This window comes from Platalea leucorodia (assembly GCF_965183815.1).
Source record: "Platalea leucorodia genome assembly, chromosome: 1".
Classification (NCBI taxonomy): domain Eukaryota; kingdom Metazoa; phylum Chordata; class Aves; order Pelecaniformes; family Threskiornithidae; genus Platalea; species Platalea leucorodia.
Window position 1 is genome coordinate 113,390,699 of NC_138823.1, and position 17,012 is coordinate 113,407,710.

Below are 17,012 nucleotides of genomic sequence, written 5' to 3' on the forward strand. Positions count from 1 at the left end.
TATCTAGAGCAATTCTCCACAGTAAATCTGTGCTGTGTTCTCAGCTGAAAACAGCTTTGAACTCTGTCTCGCCACCTATTAATAACTCGCCACATATTCAACTATGTCAAGTGCTTGGCTCCGCCACGTGGCCTTGGAAGTAAGGGATCCTCTGTCCTGTAAACTGCATGAGCACCTGCTAGGAGGGAGCCTGACAAACGCTGGAGGAGTCTCAAATGCTGACTGAGCCAGCCTTTCTGTTGAAGAGAATCTCTTTCTACAAGCCATATGTTTTAGGTCTTAAATTTTGGTGCAAGATCTGTTACTGAATCTACATCAATAGTATTAGCCCCGAGAGTTCTTGGTAGAACACTTTCTCCTGTGCAAACGAGCAATGAGTGGACTATGTTTGAATAGTTTTCTGATTTACAGATTTTTTCAGATAGAGACGGCACAAATGCCTTGGGTGGTCCAACTGGGATTTCTACTCTGACCTTTGCTAAAGCATCGTGAAGTTTGCGGTGCAGTACGTGCAGGCTCATGTTCCTGAGAAGGGAAGGCTGGATAAGGGAAGGGGAGCAGGGTTATGCCTTCTCAGCCTTTTGCCCCGCTCATTTCTAGGCAGTCTCCAGATGCCACTTGTTTGAGAGTTGGAAAGTTTCTTTACTAGGTGCTTTTAAATACTTACATGTACACATACATACATGCACACCAGAAAAGTAGGAGACAAGATACTATTCAAGCATTTCTCATGATATGAGGCCTGTGATTTATCATGGGGAACTCTATGTTTTGTCTTTTAAAGGAAGACTGAGCAATAAAGTGGTCATGAAATTGGATCTTGGCAATAGCCATGGCCATAATCGTGATTTAGATATTATTTAGAAAGCACCAATGCTGTACCGTTATGTGCTTTGTAATTAGTATTGGTTAACTTTTTTCTTTTTTTACTTTTCAGGTTTATATTTTCCGAACAGACAGACGATCAGGCTCTCTAATAAAGATTTTTCAGGCTTCAGGAAAAAAGGTGAGCTTTTATGTACATGTGTTTTCTTCTAAGGGGTAGAGAAGGGGGAGATAATGGCAGGGTCATCTCTAAGCATCATTTTCATTCCACTGCTTCATGAGTTGTCAATCAAATTCTGTTTCTTACCGTCCTCCCAGAAGAGCTAAACCTATTGTACAGACCAGCCGTATGCCCTTTCTCCTGTAGTGGTCATGACTGCAATGTCCGCTTAATGCCTATGTGACTGAAATTAAAGGTCTTACTCAAAGTTGTACTAGTGGTTCTCTTTAGCCTTACACAAACATAGCAGCAGCTTCTGCTGTTGCCTTCTGAGACGTGGGACATGGGGTGCCAGATGAGCCTAGATGCAGAAATTTCTTCTTAGTAGATGTTACTGGGAAATGTGGGTAGCCTGGAGCTTAGTTTAATACACAAAGCCCCAGTCTGTTTTTCTGTGTCTTGCTGAGATGGGGGGACGTTAGAGTTATGCTGTTTTGTGGAGGAGCAGCTTCATTGCCTCAAGAGATGATGATTTCTCTCTTCCCGCTATGAATCAGTCCTGCATTTTGCTCTTAGGACTGCTGTCTGAGAGCTGTCCCCCCCCCCCCCCCCCCCAAATTTAGTGAATGCTAGTGAGATCCAGCTCTCCCCCGTGTGATGTTGTGTTTGAGTGGGGAACAGCTTGTGTTCTTCACTGTCGGCTTGCTGGAGATCTGTCACAGCGGAAGCAAAGTGGACAGTATGTCTAACTATAGGTAACAACAAAAAGATGTATTCTTTGGGAATAACACAATGAGGAAACAATACCCCTTACCTGGGGTTGCCTGTATTCTCCTGGAAAGAGAGGAAATACAGAAGAAAAAGGTTACTGGTGGATTCTGGCTGTAGGAAGACCTGCCACCCTCAGAAAGATCTAAAGTGTTTGACTGTATCATCAAGTTGGGAGTGTTAGCGTGGTTTTTGGTTTTTTTTTCCCCCCAACAAAAAAATATGGTTGCAGTCTTTAAAAATATGCCTGGAATAGGGGAAAACTGCAAGGATGTGTAGGTGGATGGTGTGACTTGCATTTTAGGGCCTCTGTCTTTCTCTGCACTAGTAGAATTGCAGACATCTTGAAAGGAAGAGACCTCCCAGTTCATCCAGGGCATCTCCTGTGTTTGATTGCTTCCTGTTCATTGCTTTCCTTGTTGACTTTTAAATGTCCCTAAGGATGTGCTCCTGGAGAACTATTCCTCAGCCTAATAAACAGAGCTATCAGGAAGTTTTCAGGTCTCAGCCAAAAACTTTCCTTTTTCAATTTAATTGCATTATTCTTATATGTAACTTAACTAATCAAGTATTTACATCCTTCAAGTACTTCTAGGCTGTCATCTCCTCCTTCCCCATTAGCATGTCTTCTACAGATTCTCTAAAATCCAAATGAGAATTTTATTTTAAAGAGAAGGCGGTCTTAAATCACCCTTTCCTTGTTTTGTGATTGAAATATAGCCAGACGTGCTCGAAAATGAGCACTGCCTGGAAATGAGCTCTCACAAAATGCTGTGTCCTTCCCAGTGGTGTGCAAGTTCATTGCTCTGACATTCTTGTTAGACAGATGTTAAAAGCAGGCCAGTTTCTTCCTTCCCTTTTTTATTGCTGGAGGCTGAACTAGGAAATCAAATGCAGACAAGAAAAAAGAAAATGCAGTGCCTTGTTAGAAATGTTAAGTGTACAAACTTCAGGTTCTCACAGCACCATGAACTCACCCACGCTGCAGACGTACCATGTTGCAGTTAAGTAAATAATAGCCTTTCCCTGAAAACTGCCTGAATACATAGAGAAATGCTTTTCATAACTTCTGCTCCTTACCCATGAGAAATTAGTTTTAAAACCTTAGTGAATTAAAAAAAATAAACAAATAAAAAATCCACAAGGGAACTTAAGCTACAAAATAACTGGAATCAAATGATGTTTGAGGTCTGACCTTAAACCCACACAAACACAAAAATCTGAATTACAAACTGAAACTCTATCCTTAACTCACCCCACTATATATATTTAGCAGCTTTTAAATCTTATGGACTGCATAGAATAGAGTTGCTGCTACCCATCTCCTAGCATGCCCAGTAGCTCTGGCTCACGCATCTAAACTTATCAGGCATGGAAGGCAGTGGGTCAGAGATCTGCAATGAGGAATGTAAAAGCATACAAGAAATGTGACTCATTCTTTTTAACCTAAATAATTATTTCTGTAACCTCAATTTTTTCTATGTAAACAGCTCTCAATTTCCAATAAGAAGTGGTATCATTCCAGTTTTCCTGTGGAAGTTGCTTTTAGTTTTGAGACTATGCTTTGTAGTTGGTCTCAAAGAGCATGCCTTGTGGTACCTTAGCAGAAGTGGATGACATAAGGGTGGCACATCACTCTTGCTTTTGGTTTCCTTTTTGTGTTTAAATGTGTTTTGAAACTCATGATGTGGGTGCTGATTGAGAGATTGTTAGCATTTCATGTTAACCCATATCAAAAATTATGTAATGAAATTAATGTATTTCTTAAATTTAAGCAATTAAGTTCTATCAAGCAACAATAACTGGAGATTGAAAGTGGCTTAGGTTTTTTGTGTATCAACTGACAAGCTTTCATTGAAAGTCTTCTTTCTGTGTCAACTCACCTGCCTGTACATGAGAGGAAAGGCTATGATCAAAACCCACAACCAGTACCGCTATTTGAAGGTAACTAATACAAATAGAGCAGGGGAAGATAGTCCGCAATCAAGAGGTAATCTTAGATGCCTCTTTTCATGGATACCCTACCCCTTGCCTATTTTTCTTTCTTTTCTTTATTACTTTAAGGTATCCCCAGATCATCTGTGATACCAAACTTCAAGTCTGTTTAGGAAGCCTGGCACTGGGCATGAATAATCACTAGCCAGGTCTTGGTTTGGGAAACTTATTTCACCCCTTCCTAGTTTTAAGCATTTGACAAGTGAAAGCTAGTCTAAGAAAGCTCTTTAAGTGTCTCACTTAATCATATCCCAGGGTATAAATTTTATTCTGTTGGTAAAACATCCAAGCTGATGCACTGTTATAGTAAAGTGTTTAATTCCTGCCAGAATTATCCCCTAAACTTTCTCTGTAGGAGTGCTTGTGAGTGATAAAGCAGCAAGTCATCATTTGAAATTAAAAAACACGCCTAAATGATTTCCTCCTGTGTGTGGGCAGATACTGAATGCTTTGTTGTGACTCGGCTTGGTTACAGATGGGCTCTTACTTTGGCTCCTCCTTATGTGCAGTTGATCTGAACTCTGACGGGCTGTCAGACCTGCTGGTCGGAGCACCTATGTTTTCTGAGATCAGAGATGAAGGTCAAGTCACAGTCTATATCAACAGAGGAAACGTGAGTATGTACAGGAGATGACTTGGTAAGGGATTAGAGTGTGGGTCTGGGCAGGGTAACGCTAATGTCCTTCCAGCACTGCATGGTGAAACTCGATGTCTCAAATAGTGGGGGTCTGGATGTCTCTAGCAGAGCATGAAGTCATGGAAAACTCATCTGGTATCATGGTTTCCCAGACACCAGCCCACATTCATCACAGAGCTGTGAATCTTTCAAGGAGGTCTGGGAAAGTTTCTGGTTTTATGTTGAAATTTGGTGATACTTGTGGCTTTACATGAATTTGATGCCAAAACCAAGTAAGAGTCAGCAGTTTTGACTGAGTTTCCTTTGTGTTTTGGGTGGTCACTAGGACCTACAAATGAGAACACAAATGTCTGGGGATTTAGGAGACCTTGTGAAGAGAAACCAGAGATTGAATTCATGTTGTCTTTACATTATGCCCCATATGTAGACTTTAGGGGAAGTTCTTATCAGCTGGTAGCAATGGATTTCACATGACCCCACAACAGTCTTGGAAAAGTCTGAACTTTCTTGCATTGGCGAAACAAGATCATTCTTAAGTTGTATTTATAGGAAAGCAATGGTTGTTTATGTATTATTAAATATTTACTATTCAGGTCCCAACCCTGCTGTCTCAAAACACAAGTTGTTAAGGACTAAAATGAAATTGGTTTGCTTCATCAGTATTTTGTGACCTTTAATGTATGGAGTTTGTTTATCCTAGACTTAACATTCACCACAAGTCCCATAGGCAGCATTTGGGAGACTTCAGAATTGCTTTTGGTGTAATTTTATTTTCTATTATCACTCCTTCTTTAAATGAGCTTTACTTTTTCAGTTTGATCCACAGGCTGTCCTACTTCTTATATTGCAGTGTTGCTGCTGGGTCCTCAGGATAGGGTCCAGAATGCCAAGCAGATAATAGCCAACATTTTCTGCTCACAGTGAGAGTGTGCATGACTTAATTTTTATCTTTTATAAAATAGTCAAGAAGCTAGTAGGAGTTTCTTATACTCCTGCAGCAAGAATTACTTGCAGGAGCAATGGCTTGCAGGATTGTGGGTTTTATTTTGGGGTTTGGACATTTTAAACTCTGTTTCATTCTGGAAGCACCATTGCTTAAGAGGTCATTGCAGCAGATCAGAGGAAACTGCATTATAATACCAACATGCATAGTGATGCTAGATTTAATACGCTTATATTTTGCCCTTTCCTGTGAGGACTGCAAAGAAACGAGTCACGCATACAGGCCTGCCTGTCTCCTCTCTGTTGTGTTTCAATTTCATTATGTGGGATTTTCTTAAAGTCAGCAACTCCCCGCAGCCAAGAAAAAGATTTTATTACATGTTCCAGAGGGCAGTTTACTCTCATTCACAAAGGAAGCAAAAACAAAACAGAACAACCCTTGAGGTGGGTACAGAGTTGGATTGCGTAACTAAATTTTGTTTTCTTGTGGAAATGTTCCTTTCCCCTTGAGGGAAGACTGCAAGAAACTGAAGCTTATGTATCTGACCAGAAAGTGGGTGGGCAAGAAATACCAGATCCATATAAGGCTTCTCATGGCATAGGAGTACAAAGCTACTTTATTCTGAACTTTCCTCTGTCTCTTTATTGCATTAAGTCCCTTTCCTTATTCTTCATTTCAGAAGGCTTTTTGGGGACTTTGCTTTAATCCTTCTGTCCAATACTTAAAAGGTTTTCAAATCCAATTGCCCAAATGTTCTTTGCTTAGGGGAAAATTCTCCTTAACTCACTGGGGTTTAGCTGAATGAGCCTGGACTGAGGATTTCACTCCTCAGTTGTAATCTGCCAGTATAGCCAGCTCTGGGCTGTTAGATTTTAGGCATCTGGAAACCTTCATGAGCTCACCAAGCCCTGTGACTGCATTTAGTTACATCACTGAGTTATCGTTTAGTCAATTTAGCATTTTAGTTATATCACTCAATGTGCCCCCCGCCCCCGAAACTAAAAGACAGAAGATGGTTAAAAAACCCAGATAAATTATATTTTTGGTACCCAGGCGATCCGTGTGCAGTGAGGGCGAGAGTCAGACTGCAGTCCTGCCCCAGGTGCTTCCCGCAGCACATGGGCAGCTCCCACAGGGAGGACTCGCCTCATCCAGGGCTTACACCATTTCCCTGACCTTGTTTTATTTCCTGCTTGCTAGGGAGTGCTGGAAGAGCAGCTCGTCCTGGACGGTGACGGCGCCTACAATGCGCACTTTGGGGAGAGCATGGCTGCCCTTGGCGACATCGATGACGATGGCTTCCCAGGTCGGTGCGATTTCCTCCTGGGCTCTCTCCCTGGAAATGCCAGCGGGGCTGAGGGCACTGCTGGTCTCCTCCCATGGCTGGGTGCTGCATGGCATCCATTGCTCCTCCGGACCTGACCAGCACCTGGGCTCACGCTAAGGATAAATGTGCTTGCATAGGATTTGTCTGCTAAAGCCTTTTGTAGCTCATTGTCCTTGATGTGGGTTTAGTCCGTGTCCACGCAACTCACACCCCAATCTCATTAACATTGCTTTGCTTTCCTTGCTGTCGCGTTTTCTTCTTCCCTGTATGGTTTATAAAAGGCTTTAGATACCCACACCCGAACAAAGCAGAAACCTATGTCTGACTTCTTTCTTCTTTTGCAATTCCTTATGTCTTCAAGCCTTTCCAGTTTTGTTCACATAATCATGTTTCTTATCATGAAGTGTAATTAAGAAGTAGCTTCTTACTCCTGATAGCATGTACTCTATGAATAATTTCTCTCCTTTGCTTTATTCTACCCCTGCTCCTTTCGTCGGCCACTCAGTGTGAGGCCCCTTGCTGTGACAGCAATAGGTGAGAGCGAAGTGTTGATGCTGGCACCTTTTCTGCTCTGATTTCTGGCAGCGCAGATTAAGGACTCCTAAACAAAGACCGACTTACTTGGTGTGTGCCTGTATTTATTTCTTCCAGGCCACTCAGGGCATGGTATCCCATAAACCTAAGCCAATCTCATTGTAGGCTGCCTTCACAAATGGTGGGCATGCTCTTCCTCTGCACTTGGACATGCCTTTTTGTGTTCTTGCTGCTGCTTGTGGGTCAGGTGTGGTGATGGAGAGGATGCAGAGTGAGTTGTATCAGTCCGTGGGTATGAAGCCATTGGGAAGAGTTTAATTTTAGCAGCTGTGTAGTCACTAGATCTGACTAGGAGAGGAGAATGGGAGGTGGGATCACTCTGCAGGAGTTTGCAGTTAAATTGGATCAAATATAATTTGAAAGTGCACCCTCAGCAGCCTTTTTTTTCTTCCTGCCCATCCATTTAATATACCCAGCCTCATTTTGGAGCCTTGGGTTTTCAAGCAACCTTAACGTAGTGCTACAATAAATGTTTTGCCAATGCTGTCTCAGTTCACAAAGCTGATGTTCCCCTAGGTTGGAGATTTTGATATGAAAGGAGTCTAAATTAACTTTCTGAACATGGCTGCTGGTTAATAAACACACATTTTCATAACAAGCACATGTCTTTAATTAGGCGCAACATAGCCACATGCATGTACAAATTCATATACATTTGTATATTTTTTTAAGTTTATCCTAACATGAGCTCTTTGTGAAATCAAACAAATTCCTTCTAGCCAGGTTCACAGGAGCTGCTGACCATCTTCGTCATGGGGAGCTATTTTCCTATGGATAGCTGGCTTCTAAAATTGGGAAAAAGTTGGATTAATGGAATGGATTGTGAAATGTTTATAATCTGTACTGTTTTACAGATGTTGCCATTGGAGCACCTAAGGAGGATAACTACATAGGAGCAGTGTACATTTACCATGGGGATGCCAGTGGTATTGTACCTCAGTACTCTATGGTATGTGACACTATCGTTTATGATACCTCTTTGAAGTCACTTTCCCAGGGCCTGCAGAAATAAACTTAGGGGGTCCCTTTATAGGTAGCCTCATCATAGCTCTACATCCTTTTTTCAGTCCTGGTTTGAAGATGCCTTCTCCCAAATTTGTCCGTATCTATGCTGTAGGGTAAAATTATGTTAGGAGATACTTTTTGCTGTATTTTGTTACAGTTATTAGCTGTAGGTTCCTTCTTGAGGCAAACAAACTCTAGGGGTTTGAATGTCAGTCTTTAGAGATAGTACTGCTGCAGAGGAGAGATGAAAACCCTGGAGAGGCTGAGCACACAAATTATGGAGAGGCCAGTGACGAGTTGGGAGGTTGCACTTTCTTCCCGCAGAAGCAGGCTTAGTGAGAAGGGAGAGGTACTAAGTTTTCTTTTGTGCCCTGCAAAAGCCTCTTTGCCCATCTTGTTGGTCCTTTCCTTGCGATGTGATAATATATCACAAGGCCGTTCTTGGGTGCCATTCCCCTGACCAATGTTATGAACTAAAATCTTGGCCGGGGTATGCTATAGCATCTTGTGCGGAGATGACACAGTGCAATATAGCTACTGTAGCCAGGCAGTAGAGAAGATAAATTTATGCTCGTGCTGCCCAACACGTGTCCCCTAGTCTCTGTCTAGCACATTTCTTTTTTCAGAGAGCCTGAATCTTCCCTCCCTCCGTGTGTTTCAAGTTCCGGTTGTTTTGTTTTGTTTCTGGGTGGGATCCTTCACAGTAAATCAGTTTAAGCAGAATTAATGAGTTTAGTAGCTATATTGGAGACTCTTCTAACAGACCACAGAAGTTTAGTCCTTCTTCCTTTTACCATGTATATGCCATGTGCTGCTTTTTAGAAAAAAGGAAGTTAAATGACTCTTTATGGATACTTCTAAAATGCACTGTGTGGCATGTGGAGGATTCTGGCCATTTCTTGCTGAGAGCCACTGGTTGGGAGCTTTTTCTCTGGCTGTTGAAAAGCTTTGAGCTTTCCAGCTCTCGCTGAAAAGGATCAGATTTTTTTTATCATTCATGGGATAATTTAACATTTTTGAAAGAGGCCAGGGTGGGAAGCGAAATATCCTGCTTGTGATCTCTCCTTCCCCATTGGAGCAAAGCCAGCAGACATGGCACGTGCCTCTCTGCTTGGGCAGTGGGACAAAGCCTGGCTCAAGAGGGTGGCAGGGTACCATGGTTGTTGACTCTTGGTACCATTCCTATCGTTGTCCCATGTCCTGAGGCAGCCGAGGGGGCACCCCTTATAGGCATTACCTCTGTGCCATTTCCCAGTGTCTGCTGCAGGGCACCAGGCACACCACCAGTTCATCTCCCACATGCAACCAAAAGCCAAAACCAAAAAAGTTGTGTAACAACTTCAGCTCTTAACCTGCCTGCCCTGGTTTTGAACCCAGAGGTGAAAGACTTTTTGTATCTTATTACTATACCCCTGAGCCATCTTAATGCCCTGGATTTCCTTTTTTAAATAAGCTGGGGGGGGAGGGGCCTGCAGGGTATATGTTTTCACCCTTTTCATTTTGTTAGCTCCCCTCCCCCCTGCTTCTTCATTTAAATTGCTGATCAATGTTGTTCCCTCACGTCCCTTCAGCAGCTTAATTGGCTTTGTGACCTGCTGTTTTCATTCATGGCACTTAAAAGCAGAACAGCGTTATACCTCTGCCTTCTAGGCTGTAATAGCCTGCAGATGTCTGCTGAGATGTTTGCAGTCGGGACTTACCACCCTAACTGGGACCCCCCAAAGATGTGATGCAAGTGTAATGTGGGGAGGAAGTTGCTTCCAGTTGTCTTAATCTTATCTGCCCACGAGTAGGAAGAGGAGATTTGTACACAGTGGAGCATGGGTTTCCCTTTAAACTGGCTGTCAGGACTGCAGGATATCTTTCTTCCCCTCAACTTGTCTTTTTTTCCATGAATTTCCTGTCTGACCTTTTGTCCAGTATTATGTCCTTTTATGGGAGGGCCAGGAAAAGCTGGTCTTATGACACAAGCTGTGAAGTACCACCAACAGCCTCAAAATTATTTTGTGGGGTAGGTTTCCTCTGTCTGTAACATCTACAGTCAGATGTTGGTTTGAGTTCATGTCTTGCATTGGTGGCCCAGCACAAGGAATGAGAGCTGGGAGACATCTGATTGTCTTAGAAAATGAGATTTTGATATATTAATTTGCTTCAGACAAAGGCATTTACAATTCAAACCGTTTAGAGAAAGTTTTTGTGTTAGTAATTAAAAAAAAAAAAAGCTATGTTAGAAGTTAATTAATCTTTGCGTTGGGGAGACAGAAATGAGATACAGCTTCCAAACTGACACAAAATACTGCATAATAGCTGATGGAAACCAGAATTTCCAAGTGGGATGAAAATTAATCATTTTGACTTTGAGTATGCTGGCAAACTTTGTGAAAAGGAGTGGTTGTGGAGGATTTTCTGTTTCAATTAATCATTAATTTTGTTAAGATGCCGCTTAAAACTCTTATTTACAGAAATAAAGGTAATAAAAAAAAAAATCTCTAGGGTGCAGTTAAATTTCCTCCCCACGCCCTCCTCTCCACCCAAGAAATCTGTTTGATGTGTTCTTTATTTTGCTTGGGTCTGCACAAGGGTTGTAACGCAGGTGTGTTTTTTAATCCAAGTCAACACTGGCCTAGTCCAGAGCAGAAGGGCTTCCTGCAGTCAGCAGCCTTCCTGCTCAGGGCTGCGTGGGTGAAGTGCGAGCCTGCAGATGTGCGGCACTCCCAGCCCACGGAAAAGAGCCCCAGTGACCATGAAAATCAGGCCTGAAGGTTTTTTTTGTTGGTTTGTTTTTTTTTGTATTTTTTTTTTAGAGGATTCTTTGTGTCACTGACTGATTTCACTCGTGTGTTTTCTGCTGCAGAAGCTGTCTGGGCAAACAGTAAACCCAACGCTGCAGATGTTTGGCCAGTCCATATCAGGGGGAGTCGATATGGATGGCAATGGTTATCCAGGTATGTCTGCTACTCTGGCAGTGAGAACACTGGGGAAATGCAGCAGCAGGCTGAGAAAACAGCAGAGCTGGTCGGTTCCAGGTTGCTGGTTCCTGCGATTGCAGGAGGCCGATGAAGCTGAGCATTTTCTTCTCTGTTCCCTCTGTTATTTGAAGCTCCTGATAAGAATTTGAGCCAATTGCTTGATTCGGGTGTTTGGGAAGTCATGACAAAGGATTGAGATATTAAAGCAGAGGATTTCAGTATCTGGCCAAGGTTGTAAGTTGCCTGGAAGCTGCCCAGTCATGATGACAATCTTAAAAAAAAAAAAAAGTAGATAATAACAGAATAGTAATAATAAAAACCAAACAATGAAGTAGAAGTGAAGTAACATCACAGGCATAATCCTTCAGTTACAATACTTATAACATAATGATATTTGAAGGGACTAGCTGTCTGATTTCAGTCAGAAAAACGTTTTTTTTAGATATATGCTCCATAATTTACCAGCTGACTTGAGAGAACTGAATTCTGTGCCTCCTTTTAACTGTCTCAACGTTACAAAAATTTCAGATATGACCGTTGGAGCCTTCTTGTCAGACAATGTGGTACTTCTGAGGTGAGATCCATGTCTTTTTCATCCGCTGCTGTCTTCTTTTTGTGTCTGTTTTCTGTTTATATCTTATGTGGTCTAAGTCCTCCACCACTCCAATTTTCTCCCTAGTTTATTGTGGTCAGAAGAAGCAAGCTGGATTACTTTTTAAGCAGAACCTTAGACATGGATAGTGTCAAAGAATGCACAATCTATTTTAAACAGCATAGATGACAATACGTAGGACTCCCAGGGCTACGAACAAAACAAAGGGTTATAGCCAGAAGGAGATGGTGTTGCGTCTTAGTGCCTTTTTAGAAAGGTTGCTCTGAATTTGTGAGAAGGCTTTTTTATTGTTCTTACATTTGCATAAAGTAAATAAATTATGATTTAAGGGAACGCAGTTGAGCAAAAAGCCAGCTGTGCATGATGCCAGGATGTAATTTTGCAAGTTATAATGCGACGCAGAATGAAATAAGAGTCTTCAGGGAAATGAAATATGGAGATGTTTGCAATGCACACAGGATTTGGGCTGTTGTTTCGAGTATATGAATTAAATGCAATTTCTTGTTTCATCTGATGGAGAGAGGTGTGACAGCTTGGTCCACCAAATTATGCTGGTGGAGAGTCAGAGTAAGAGTGGGCTTGGGATGCACAGACCTGGGGAAGAGAATGGGAACTTAGAATTTTGCCAGTAGCTCCGTTGTTACACTTGTTAATATTTAATAGAAGAATCCTGTCAATACCTAGAAGTCATTAGAAGTAGTCACTAGACACTCCTGCATCTTAATGGAATATACAGGGATGTGGTGAGACTGGCGAGACAAATGGTGGAGCTGCAGAACAGACATGCCAGCCTGCTTCCTGTTCAAGGCAGGAAAAACTTGGCTCTGTTTCCAACTGAATCAGTTAAACAAAAGAAAAAGAAAAAGGAGAGGGAGGAAGAAATGCTCTTGATGATCAGCATGGCAGGTAGTCCAGTCTTCAGAAGAGTTTTCTGTTTCTTCGTCATGCACACAGAGGAAGCCAGTTGCCACTTCTGTGAAAAGGTGTGCCATGCCCCAGATGGGATCTTGCAGCCCCGCATCTCTGAAACCGCTAGAAAGAAAACTGTGCATTTTTCTCCTGCATTGTTGTTACTTGCAGGGCAGGGAAGGGCAATCTGAAAGGCTTGCTGTGATGTTTAAAACAACATACATTGCAGCAGCGTGGTGACCTCCGTCCACGCGTTCAGTCACTGCCTGTGCATTTCAGAGGAGATTAACACATTACTGGCTGACTTTGTGGGCAGCCTGATTAATTGCTGCTACTGCCAATTTACAGCGTGTCCCTCTTGCTATTTAGATTCATATTAGGATAAAGAAATCAGCTTTTTTTGTCCCCTTCACCCCTCCAGAAGCCTTTGTGAAGTCCTTTGGCCAAAACCAACAAATGTTTTGCCAAGTGATATTAAAGGCTTTGGTGGAAGCTGCGGCGACTTGGGGCAGATCGTCATTGCTGTATTGCTGGCGTGTGCGTGTGGCTGTTTGACAGATGCATTGTTTTTTTTTTTCCCCCCAGTGAATAACCAAGTGAGCTAACGTTAAGGAAAAATCACACAGTTCATCGTGGCTGGAGAAATATTTTTTTTCTAGGAGAAATATTTTTCTAGATCAATTATAACATTTACTCTTTTATGTTTCCTCAATCGTTTGGAAAGAGTTTTTTTCCAAGGTGTGAAATGATCCTAGGAAGCTCACTCTTTTTCCTCCTTTTTCCCCCATTACTGTATATATTTCTAGGGTTAGCATTTATCTTCCTCCTCCATCTCAAAAGGCAAACTTGCACTGTTATTTCAGGCTGTGGTAAAAGAGTCTGAGCAGCTGTCTCGGAGATTGATGTGAAGCTTGTTCCGGTCGATATGAATTAGGTGTAACCACAATCCCCTCTCTCTTCTCCCTGCTCTCTCCCGCCTCTAAATTAAGTGGCTTGTGGAGTGAGAGTCCTGAAGTGGTTTGCTTACGTGGTCTGGCCTTGCATGGCTGCTGGGACTACCTTAGAAGTGAAGTGCTGCACTTTTTTTTTTACTACTAGAGTTGGTTTTGGAAGAACATGTTCATGTTGAACATGTACAGAATTGAAACCATGAAGAATAACACTCAGTGAATTTTTGGGCTGAAGTCCTGTGCTGGGGATGGCTCAGGAGAGCCTGGGTTTCTGGGCTGCTTTTCCCAACCAAGCTGGCGAGGTTTACTTGTTGTGTGAGAGAGGAGACCCACCTGGACCCTGATGGCACTCGGCTTGCTCTGAGATTCTGGCCGAGGTCTTCTTCAGCCGGGAACAGTCGTAGCAATAACCCACTGCCGGAGTTGCAAGGGTAGAAAGCTTTCGTTCACAGTGCACCAGGTAACTCCTGAAACAGAGTTCAGCAGTGTGCAAAGAGTATTCAATCCTTACCACTTGCCGGGGGGGAATTAGCCAAATGTTCCCTCCTTCAGAAAACATGAGTGTGGTGTCTCTTGTCCCTCTTATACTGTCAGAAAAATTACGTATGAATCCATCTCCTACCCCTGTGCTCCCTCCTTGACTCTCAGGTCACAAATTTGACTGTAGACCATTCTCTGGAAACCTAAGGTCTCTGCCTACCTGTTCCTGACCATCCAGCTACTTAGTAAGCAGCCTTACTTGCATGAGCTTGTTGTCCTTGGTTGCTGTTGTGCTAATTTTGTTATCCTCTTCAGTCGTCAGGAAGATTTTATGCAACTTTTGCTGGAGATGATTATTGTTATATATTATCAGTTTCCCCAGCTGCCTGCCTGCGTCTGTATGTGAGCACTGAACTTCAAGTCGATGCTATAGTTTTCATTCAGACACTAGTAGTCTTTGCCAGCTAGGTCAAGTGCTAATTATCTTACAGTGTCTTATTTTTCACGTCTGCTTGAAATTGTGCTGTTTACCAAATTTACTTTCTTTTCCTTTGGCTGAGAACTTCCCTCTGAATGATTCCACTTCTCTGTTGATCTCTAGATCCAGGCCTGTCATTACCATGGACATCTCCATTTTCCTGCCCGCATCCATCAATATCACAGCTCCTCAGTGCCATGATGGCTTGCAGCCAGTGAACTGCCTCAATGTCACAGCATGCTTTCGCTTCAGTGGCAAGCGTGTTCCTGGAGAAATAGGTAAGGTACCTGCGCCAGCCCTGGGCAGGGGCACGCTAGCCAGTTGACCTGGAGTTGGCTCCCTTTGGAGTCAGTAAGAGAGCTTTTCTGTGAAATAAGTTGTTTCGAGGTGAGCTGGGTTCTACAATTCCAGAAAGTTGGAGGCTCCCTGAGAACTTTCTTGGGCATGTTTTTACCTTCTGATGAGGCTGATGTAATACTGGGACAGTTTCTTCCTCAGTGAAAGGAGGGAAATGTGTCCTTGGGCTTAATGCAAGGACAGAGAACACAAAAGCAGTTGATGCTTTGTAAGATCATATTCCCTGTTTACCTCTTGATAACACATTTCTGTATCCATATCCCCTATCAATGTTATGGGAAAGCAGGTGTGATTTGCTCTGAATTAATAGTTTTTGAAAGTCTACAAGGAGCTCTCGAAATAGAGCCCTATAAATCTGAATTCTTACCAGACGTGAGCAAATCCTTTTCTGTGCATCAGTTTACCTGTCTGTAAATTTATTATAAATAGCCCAATATTTTACTCATGGCAGGAATATCTTCCAGGTTAGTCAGTCTCTGTAAAACACATGGAGTTTCTCAGGTGAATGGAATTGTGTAAGGTGTGTAATTGTGCAAGCCTCTACATCTTGGCTGCATTAAAATATTACTTACATCTTTTACATCCCAATGTTTACAAGTCTTAGATATTGTGTGAAGCGGTATGGGATAGATACAACATTTCTAAATATTGTAAGGTCTGGGCTTGTTTAGTTCAGCCACGATGTTTTACCTTCGCCGTGCTTTGGGAATGGCAGAGGACTTGCAGCGTGCTGTTCTGGGAAGATATCTCAGCCTCACAGCGTGCTGCATCTCTGCAGTGGGTCTGGTGAGGAGCTGGGGGAAGCAGTGCCTCCTCCTGCTCTGTGCCCCAGCCTTTCTGAGCTGCTAATCAAGAAGAGTGAGAGTTGCATCTGTGCATCCCAGTATGCAGAGCCTGCTGTGGTATTTGGATTTTAAATGAATCGGGGAAGGCTTCTTGCTACTTTTCCTACCATTCACATGGAGTGAGAACTACAAGCTGCTTGTTGAAGGTGCTCTCTGCAGCTTGTCACTTTGTCACCTGAACAGCTCAAAAAAGTGGAGTTACTAAATTTAAGATTCCTCTGGATTCTAACATATTGGTGCAACCGAGACTTCAGTTTCTGTTTTTGCACTTTTCATTCCCTGTAAATGATGACTCTCAGCAGACAAATACATGCCTTGATAAAGTATTTTTTGTACTGCCTACTACTCTGTCAGTTAAGAAAACACTTATCTCCAAGTGCTCCAGGGGTGTTAATTCCTTTCTGAAAATCACTGAAGAGATTTTCTGAATATCTAGGTTTTCTTAAATTCCTGGGGGTACTGTTTGAAATGTTTGCTTTAATTTCGTACCTCTGGACCTGTGGCTAAGAAGTGAGCTGCCTTTCTTTGCAATCTAAATATCTGTTCCCCTTGTTTGCAAAAGACCTGTTTTCTTGCTTCATCATGTCTTGTAAGAGCCATTTGAATTCCTCTGTGTTGTCATACAAACTGAACTCCCAATGATTTATTATGGTGAAAGCACATGTGCATCTTCTTTGGCGAGTAACATCCATCTCATTACAAGGAATTTTTTTACTATTAAGTAGATGATTACAAAACTTCCAACCATTGTCCTTTTATACAATGCTTCTAGCAAAGTGATTTGTCTTGAAAACATTGCAGCCAGAACTATCTGACTGTATAAAACCACTTGGGGATATGATTTGGATAAAATATCTCAAATAAACTTTCAGTTTGTAATCTAACAGTCAGGCCATTTTAATTATGTTGCAGTTGAAGAGCATCAATTAACAAAGGGTGGAACAATTCATGGAAATATTGCAACGGTTCCTCTCCTGCGTGGTTAAATGTGGGGGAAAAAATAGAATATGCCTGTAAGTACATTGTTGTCCAGTTCAGACTCTGAAAGGCGTATGGAGGTGTCGAAATGCTATGTCAAAGTTTTGTGGCTAAAAGTGTAGGGATCGTCTCATCTTCAGATGTCTGGGGGCAGTCTGTTAAGTCAGACGATGAGAACA

General features: G+C 42.4%; 1 protein-coding gene across 1 annotated transcript in view; it reads left to right on the forward strand.

Moving 5' to 3' along the window:
- ITGA9 (integrin subunit alpha 9) overlaps positions 1-17,012 on the forward strand; it is a gene marked incomplete at both ends in the record, with an annotated part of 229,450 nt that overhangs the window by 30,846 nt on the left and 181,592 nt on the right. The window contains 7 exons of the mRNA XM_082327280.1: positions 938-1,006; positions 4,224-4,361; positions 6,529-6,634; positions 8,104-8,198; positions 11,109-11,199; positions 11,752-11,797; positions 14,777-14,931. Coding sequence (XP_082183406.1) covers positions 938-1,006; positions 4,224-4,361; positions 6,529-6,634; positions 8,104-8,198; positions 11,109-11,199; positions 11,752-11,797; positions 14,777-14,931 — 700 coding nt within the window. The remainder of the gene's footprint in view (positions 1-937; positions 1,007-4,223; positions 4,362-6,528; positions 6,635-8,103; positions 8,199-11,108; positions 11,200-11,751; positions 11,798-14,776; positions 14,932-17,012) is intronic.